The 8,765-nt window shown below is 49.8% G+C and overlaps 1 protein-coding gene across 2 annotated transcripts; it reads right to left on the bottom strand.

Moving 5' to 3' along the window:
- Positions 1-987: 987 nt before the first annotated feature.
- Positions 988-8,432, bottom strand: LOC111073498 (excitatory amino acid transporter). Of its 2 annotated transcripts, XM_022365828.2 has the most exons (8): positions 8,144-8,432; positions 7,513-7,798; positions 4,867-5,049; positions 4,459-4,792; positions 3,081-3,656; positions 2,409-2,738; positions 2,228-2,342; positions 988-2,165 (listed from the first exon to the last, which is right to left on the bottom strand). In XM_022365828.2, the coding sequence occupies exons 3-8, from the start codon at positions 5,030-5,032 to the stop codon at positions 2,019-2,021; spliced, it is 1,668 nt and encodes a 555-aa protein (XP_022221520.2). In that variant the 5' UTR covers positions 5,033-5,049; positions 7,513-7,798; positions 8,144-8,432; the 3' UTR covers positions 988-2,018. The 2 variants fall into 2 exon arrangements, with proteins under 2 accessions (XP_022221520.2, XP_022221519.2); XM_022365827.2 differs by lacking the exons at positions 7,513-7,798; positions 8,144-8,432 and having other exon boundaries at positions 4,867-5,164.
- Between the last annotated feature and the right edge of the window lie 333 nt (positions 8,433-8,765).

Here is an 8,765-nt window from a genome sequence, read left to right as displayed (position 1 = left end):
GCTTGTGCAAACCACTGGCCACAACCAGTGCAGGCGTTGAGTTATAGCACTTACGGGCACTCGAACACATGTGCTGCTGCTGTCTCTCCCCACCAGAATATGGTAGATGATTCATTCATTCGCTGCTCACCCATCGATCGCGAGATTTATGGCCATGTTGATAGGCAAATTTCCGTTGGCCGATACCGATACAGATACAGATACAAACCATGTAGATACAAATGTGTGCAGTGCACGAATATGAAGACACTCCAAAACCCATTGACAGATGATTAGTAGATGCTGACCCCTAGCCATTTTGAAACTTCTTAATCATTTAATTTTATGCCAGAGCTGATGGAGATATCCGTACAGAGGTAAATGATAGAGCCATTTGAAAAGTCGAGCAGTAATCTATGTAATATAAGAGTTATTTTATTCAGATGAAAATGATGGTAGAGCATGGTTTCTGAAATTAAATGATCTACATTTATTTGATATTTTTAATATTTTATATTGCACAAAAAAGTGTACAATCCATAAACATAAAGACAGTAGAGGGTGACCCCGACAAATAATACCTAATTGACTGCCAAAAGCCTCAACAATGGATAAATGAAATCATTCGCACTATGTTTTGCACATTGGAAATCAGACTACTAGGTGGGGTGAAAAGTAATTAAAGTAAGTACAATATAAAAGTAATTAGCGTAAGAAAATGTTAACGCAGCATGTTCCCCTCCTATTTATGCAAACATTTAAAATTACAGCGCGATACAGCCACTAGTTTATTTTTTAAAGATTCTGAATGGGCAGAAAATGGTGACCCCGGCAAACATGAATAATGCAGAGCAGGCTGAGGAGATGCAGTATTCATACTTACACAAACCAGTGAACGGCAAAGATGATCGGCACATACAGGAATTATCTCATCAAAGGGCAGCAGTATATTTTTTATAAAAAATGGTGACCCGGACCTCTAGTCGAAATATGAACAATCCAGTATAATAAGTATAATAACTTTTTATTGTTGTTGTATTCTGCGGTTTGCGTACAAATCGAATGTTGGATATTTGGTTAGTAATTGTTTTTTGCCTGCGCGTATACGTATGCAGATATATATTTTATATATATTTTTGCCATTTTGTTTTGTTTGTTTATTTGTTATCGCTATTATCGCTATCGAACTAAGTCTGCTATCAGTCTACGAATGCATGTGTGATAATCGGTAATCGCTAGTTGGTAATCGGTAATTGGTGATTGGTAAATCGTGAAATGGGTTAGACTCCAAAACATATACGCTGATCAGCAGATCAACAAATTGACAAACTAAAACTAGAACTAGAACTAAACCTAGGATCCAGCTTCTTGTAGTAGTACAACCTTCGCATTCGTTGGTGCATGCACCAGAAACACACACACACACACACCTGACACATGACACATACACAATATAAGTATAATAATCGTAGAAATAAGCAACAACGTAACACAGAAATCAGTTCCACAAATCGATGGCCTTACAAAATAATACCCATAGAGAATCCTGCGCTTTTGCTACATAGTCCGAATGTATGTGCTGCTGCTGCTGCTGCTGCGTGTGATATATATTTGTTTATTACTCGTACGAGCATGACTACTAGCTGTGAGAATATTCGATATACATATTCGATATATATATTGTATGTGTGGTGTGTTCGGAGGAGCAGCCCCTCCCTCAATCAAAGGCGGCCACGTAGTATGCAATGTGTTCGAGTTCTCTTCGAGTCCAAAAAAGTACCTCGAAATTCTACATAATAATCGGGTGGGTTTCCGGGTTCGTCACTCATGCGACAGTCTCCTCACAGATCGATATCCATCTGTATCTATATAACTGGTGGTTGGTTGTTCAGTTGTTCAGATCTACATAATATCAAAACAGCTTTTGCTTTGCGGGGGAACACTATTTGGTCTATCTTGGTAGGTGGTGGTGTTGGTGGTGGAATTTTGCTGCTGTCTGCTACGGAACTGACGAACTGGCCGGGGTGGGGGGACCCTGCTTAGACCCTGCGATTGCTGTGCTCCTGCTGCAGACTGACGTTATTCATCACAGCACTCATGTCCACCACCACCGAGTCGGTTATTAGTTCGGTCTGTCCCTCGAGCATGCCCTCGCTGTGTCCATTGGGCGTGCCAGCGGGCATGTCCTGCAAAGAAGTGGCAGATACGATAAGTGATACACTCATTGCAGAAGCTGCTGTTAACCCACCTGATAATTGACGGCGGCAGCATCCAGAGCCATTAGCTCCTTGCGTGACAGCTCCTCAACGATGGCGGCGGTGTAGCAGTCGCCCAGCATGTTGTTGGTCGTCCGAATGCGATCGCTGCAGTCAAAACAAAAGAGCCATACAGACTGGAGCTACTCTAAGGGAGGGTATCCGCATACTCACACAAACCAGTCGACGGCAAAGAGGAGCGTCACATCCTGGACAGGGGCATCGATGGCGGTGAGCACCACCAGGAGCAGCACCAGAGCAGCGCTCGGCACACTGGCCGAGCTCATGGACGCGGCCGTGGAGGTGAGCAGCACGGTGAGCAGCTCTCCGAAGCCCAGCACCATGCCGCTCATCTGGGCGATGAAGATCGATGCCACCGCGATGTAGAGAGCGGTGCCGTCCATGTTGATGTTGCATCCAATGGGCAGAACGAAGCGGGTGATGCGCGGGTCCACGCGCAGCTTCTCGTTCATGCAGCGGAATGTGATGGGCAGGGCAGCAGCGCTGCAGTTGCAGTGGCAGGATTGGTGGTGGCGGTGGCGGTGGCGGTGGTGGTGTAGTGTAGATGTTGGGTTGGTGGATTTTCAAGTGTTTTTTTTTTATTCAAGGTTTTTCGGCGAAACAAAAAAGTTTTCATAACAAGAACAACGTAACAACGACGGGACGGGGGGCAAATCAGGGATCGAATCGGATCGGATCGGAAACCAAGAAGAAGGAAAAATACTTGTAGCACGTTAGACGTTCGCAGATCTCGAGAGATCTCACAGAGACACCCTCGCTATCGCTATCACAGAGAGCAAGGCAGAGAGAGTGTGAGAGAGAGAGAGAGAGAGAGAAATGGCTTACGTTGAGGCGGTGGCAAAGGCGGTGAGCATTGCCTGGATTAAGCCCGCGTAGAACTTGAAGGGATTGCGGCGCACGATCACAAAGTAGATGGCCTGCATCACCACGAACTGGTAGAAGAACACGCCGATCGCCACCGTAAAGATGAACCAGATGAGCTGCGACATCACCAGGCCCAGGTCGTCCACGCTCAGTATCTTGCCAGCGATCACCGAGCTAATCCCCACCGGTGTCAGCCACATCACGCATGTCACCATTTTCATGATCACCTCGAAAATGGCCGAGAAAAAGTCGACAACGACCTGCCCCTTCTGGCCAATGGTGCCCAGGAAGGTGCCAAACACCAGGCAGAAGAACACAATGCCCAGGGTGTTCGTACCGCTCCGGTATTGCACGTCCCGCACGAGCACCACTTCGTCCAGCTCATCGGCCTGGCGCTGCGCCTCCACTCCGCCGGACAGCAGGATGGCCGTGTCGTTCAGCGTCTCGTTGAAGGCGTGCAGGATGTTCGGCTTGGGCAGGTAGACGGTGTGGGCCTGCTGGATAGACGCCTGGAACAGGTTGTCCGGAAATATGTTTCTGTGGAGAGGTGAAAAGAAATGGGAGAAATGGACAGTCGCGCCCTTGCAATTTTAAATTCAAATTCAAACTTCAGCGGAAATTAATGCACTGCACAAGCAGTAAACTGCTTTCCATTTCACAAGTAATGTCAATATGTCGCATAGATGGCGCCAGTGATTGACTTTATCCAACCGGTTCAATCGGAAGTTTTACTTTATTTCCTCTGCTATTTTGTCATGTTTTATGGTATATTTGCACAAACTCCATTTATTTTATTCGCGAGCAAAAGAGATTGTACCGGAACAGTGAAGACGGGAAAAATAACACGCGGCCCGTGGAAATTCAAATTCAAACTTAGAAAGTTATTCTGCTTGAATAAACTGCTTGGCCGTTCAGTTTAGTTCGCAGCCACAAATAGATGGCGCTGTCGCCTCGCTTGGCAAAACTGCTTTACCTAACCGTTTCGGCTCGCGCCACAGTTTGAAATTTAAACCTGACTTTAACGCGTTTCATTCACAAATTCCACTGGACCACTTTTATGCGACTTCTGCAGCAATTTTATGTAATTTAAATGCAACGTACTAGATTCAGTTTGGAATCAACTGCTTTACATTGGAATAGATTGCACTGCTTTTACCAAACTGTTTTTAAATGACACGCGACTTGAACGCGACTTAAACGCGACTTGAACGCGACTTGAACGCGATTTGAACGCGATTTGAACGCGATCTGAACGCGACTTGAACGCGATTTGAAAGCGGTTTCCTCTATTGATCTTTCGCAGGACAGTTCACAGTTTCTCGTGACTTTGCTCACTCACCTGCCCAAATCGAGGAGGCTGTCCAGTAGATTCACGGTCCGCTTGTCCGTCGAACGGTCGTCGTTGTTGTGCATATCCGGATTGCCGGGATGAATGAGCAGCACGAGGGCAATGCCCAGGGCGGCGTTGAAGAACGAGGTGCTGGCGAAGTAGACGAGCGTGCGCAGGGCGATCTTGCCGTTCATCTTGGCATTGAGGCTGGCGGAGCCGGCAATCAGGCTGGAGATGACCAGCGGCAGGATCATCAGCTTGAGCACACGCATGAAAAGCTCCCCCGGATACGAGATCAGCATGATGGAGTCCCCGTGCAGATGCAACGGACGCAGCGAGAGGCCTACCAGCCAAAAGGGTAGGAAGCAGAGAAAGTGAAGGAGGAGCATGATGAATGAATGAATGATTTATACGCACCCATGACGACTCCCAGCAGCACTCCGGAGAGGGTCACCAGCAGCATCAGATTATCGCTGAGCCACTTGCGGTAGCCGGTGAGCTCCACGGGTGCGTCGCTGCGTTCCGTGGTCTTCGGTGGCAGCTCGCTGCCGTGCACGGAGGCCGTCACATTCGGAGGACCCATTTTGGCAAAGAGGTAATCTGAAAATTTCCCAGACTTTTCCATTGTCCGCGGACGCGCAATCGAAATGCAGCGCAGCGAAAAGCACAGCAGAACCGAAGCAGCAGTAAAAGAGAGGCAGCCAGACAACAGTTACGCGGGGCGGTGGGGGGCAGGAGTTTGCACAGAGAGAGAGAGCGGGAGAGAGAGAGCGAGAGAGAGTACGAGACGCTGCTGCTTTCCTTTGGTTTTTGTTGCCGTTGCTGCCGTTGAATCACAGACTCTGAATCACTTTAATATTTATGGCCAAAAGTTGCGAGGATTATAGCTCGTGTCTGTCTGTGTGTCTGTCTGTCTCTGTGTGTGTGTGTGTGTGGGGTTGACTGTGTCCTGTGGTCCTGTGGTCCTGTGGCTGCTCCCTTTCGAGCGTGTGTTGCCTCAAAATTATTGATTTTTGAGATACTTCACATTGAACTTGAGAATGTTGATTAGATAAGCCATTTGGCGGCTGTGGCTGTGGCTGCGCGCTCGCCTCAGGGGGGCTTCTACCGGTGGGGGGCTGTCTTCTTGTCCGTCAGCCGTGTCTGTGTCTGTGTGTGGCCGCTGGTGGCTGAGTGCCAGTGCCAGTGCCGTACCGCTGCCGGGCCGCCTTCTGCTGCTAACGAGTGTCGTTGGTGGGTTAATGGCTCCGTTGTTGTGGCTTTTCCGGTACGCTGCCTCCACTGGAAACTTCTGTCTGACCTTCGCCAAAAACGAGGGGGGGCTGCTGCTGCTGCTGCTGCTGCTGGACACGGTTCGCTGCACTCTCTACTGCACTTTTCGGCGATGAATAATCGATTTTTCTGCCACTCGTGTGGGGTTTGGGGTCAGGTCAGTCGATGCAGGGGCCGTGGAATCTCTTTTTTTGGGAATCTGTGTCAGCGTGGGAGCCTCACTCGTGTGGAGCAGGTCAACGGTCAGCAGCGCAATGCGGGAATGCCCCTGTAATTGCTGGCACTTTTCTTTTAATTATTTCCGCTTTCGTTTTCACTATTCACTGGCTGCCCTTTCAGTCTGCGCTTTATCCTGTTTCTCTTTGCCTGTCGCTTTCTCTGTCTCTGGCTCTGCTCCCGTGCGTGTGTGTGTGCCTGTGCTGCTCTGTAAGTCCTTTTGCTCGACGATGAAAACCGTTCACTCCAAGCGTCCTCCTGCGAATGTGCGGCTCTCGCGTCTGCGAGTCGCTTTTATGGTCAAGCACTCCTCGCGCTCGCACTCTCTGTCTCTGTCTCTCCCGCTCTCCCGCTCTCTCGCGAGTCGCAGGAGTCGTGAATGGTGCCATAATCCCTCTCCGCTCTCGCACTCTTATGGCTCTCTAGCCGGCTTTTGGGTACGGCAGCAAAATGTCAGCCACAAAAACGAAAATGAAATGGAAATTGAAATGTAGACGGCACGCACTTGCAGCACTTGCTACACCCACCACCAACCCCTCCCAGCCCTTTCCCCCAGCGATGATTGACGCTCCATAATTATCATAGAGCGGAAAATTCCGCTTGTGGAGCGAGCGGCTTACGCAAATGCCCCGTCCAGGCAGGGTAGGGGGAGCGCAAAAGTATCCCTTTCCTGGTAATTTGATTTAATGGCAGCGCTAATCGATTCAAGTGAGTTGGCGGCAATTGACTCGAATGCTCAGAATGTGTCCTTGGGCTGCCGTTGGCCCAAAGGGTGAGCGAGCATACAGCCGTTTATCGATCCGTTCGAGCGCGCCTTGTTAGCTGTCATTCATAAATCATGTGAGGGAGCAAGCCGCACCCCGTCCCGTCCACACCACCCACACCACACCACACCGTCTTGGGTCCGCGCTATCCACTGTCCATCTTTTGGGCAGACAGCCAAATCAATAGGGCAATGCTATATTTAACATTTAACATGCTCTGCCGTGGCCTGGCCTGCCCTGCCCTGCCTTGGCCTGGCCACAACAAAACCGTGCTGCATCCAACCTGATCCGTGTGATCCAATGTGATCCCCCCCACCCAATGCCAACGATCCTCACTGCCAGATAATTAAGATAATTGCAACGACTGTTCGCTGTCAGCATTGCTTTGGTTTCCCCACAGAGAGACAGAGAGAGACTGAGACTGAGAAAATCTATTGGCACTTCCCTAGAGCAAACTTGTGTGTGCGAACTTGAACTTGACATTGGGACCAGGCAGCAAAGATCTAGGGGGATATCTGTGGGGCGTGGGGGCGGTGACAGTGGATGGATGGATTAATGGATGGGCTGGGCGATCAATCGAGTGTGCGGCATTTCGATGGCCTGTCACTCGGCTCATTCATTTTGGATTTCGGTGGAAACAAATTGCCATCCGGCACGAATGTGGCGACATTCCGCTTGTCCGATCGAAGGTCGTTTCTTTGCTGGCTAATGGATTTTTAATAACTATATTTAGTCCGAATTTGGCTGCCTCTGCCTCGCTGCTTTCGACTGCCTTCGGATTGCTTTTCGCTGCGCCCGATGGAACACTCACCTTTCACGATTAACCACAGATTACCCAGGATGGAGCTTGTCAATGGCCCGCCGCTACCTGAATTATGCTCCACTTTGCACACACACACACTTTTCACTTGTCTCACGTTTCACTGGAGTAACTGGCACCTGTACACCTGTACACCTGTACACCTGTGCGTATGCTTAACGTCTTGCCAATGCAGTCAGTTGGAACAATTGCCGCAGCAGTTTCTGCTGGCGTTGCATCAACAGTTTCAGAATGCGTTGCACCGCTGTAGCCGTTGTAGTGGCTTGCACTTTCCTACCTGCCAAAGACAGATACAGTCAGAGAGGGAGAGAGGGAGAGAGAGAGTGGGTGGGTGGAGAGTGGGAGGTTTTTGCTTTGCTTTGGTTTGACTTCAAGGTTTGTTTACTAGGAAAACGCAATGCAGGCAGGCAGGCAGGCAGGCAGGCGTTGGAGCGGTGCAAATCGAATTAGGTGAGTGGTTGGGGCATACAAGAAAGGGCTTAAGTCGTCTCGACGGGGGGGGGGGGGCCTAAAGAAGAGGTCTGTCTGCCTGCCTGACTGCTTACGTGACCTCTTCCCCATGGAGAAAATGCTCAGGGGAAATGTCTAGAAGGAATGGATCGATCCCTATCCGTAGCCCTACCTCGACACTGACGAGCGAGCACCACACCACACACACGAAGGAACGAACGAACGAGCCGAAACCGAACGGATAACTGCAACCGGTATGCCGCGCGCGTTCGAACTTAACTGATCGTCGAATGCGGCACGCTGAACGCTATTTAAACTGCTGCACAGATTGGTGTCTCGAACACGTAGCTCGGCGCTTCTCAGGAGGCGGCGGCGGCGGAGGAGCAGCTGCAGATGGCGGCCAAGTGAGCGCTTCGATGTCCGCTGGGCTCGGCAATTGAACGGAAAGTGAGCAATAAATTTAATTTAAGCAGTGCAGCAACGGCAGCCCAAGAAAAGCCCGTACACGTTCCTCTTCTACCCCCCTGCCGTTCACATTTCTTTGGCTTTGTTTTTGCCACATTTCGTTTTCACTTCGCGCTGCCGTAAGGGTTCCTTCCTTTTGCTTGAGGGAGAGGCGACTAATGACGGCAGCGAAAGCGCGTCAGAAGGTGCCCCCATCTGTTTCCGTTTAAGTCTTTGGCTGCGGTGCCACGCGGCCCTGCCCCTGCCCCCTGCCCCCTGCCCGCACACTGGCTGACACCCGAAAACAAACGACAATTGTTTATTGTACTTTGACACACTTTAAATCTTTC

The sequence above is a fragment of the Drosophila obscura genome, unplaced genomic scaffold (genome assembly GCF_018151105.1).
Source record: "Drosophila obscura isolate BZ-5 IFL unplaced genomic scaffold, ASM1815110v1 contig_37, whole genome shotgun sequence".
NCBI classification, from domain to species: Eukaryota; Metazoa; Arthropoda; class Insecta; order Diptera; family Drosophilidae; genus Drosophila; species Drosophila obscura.
The sequence above is the reverse complement of the archived record's forward strand: the minus strand, read 5'-3'. Positions and strand labels throughout refer to the sequence as shown.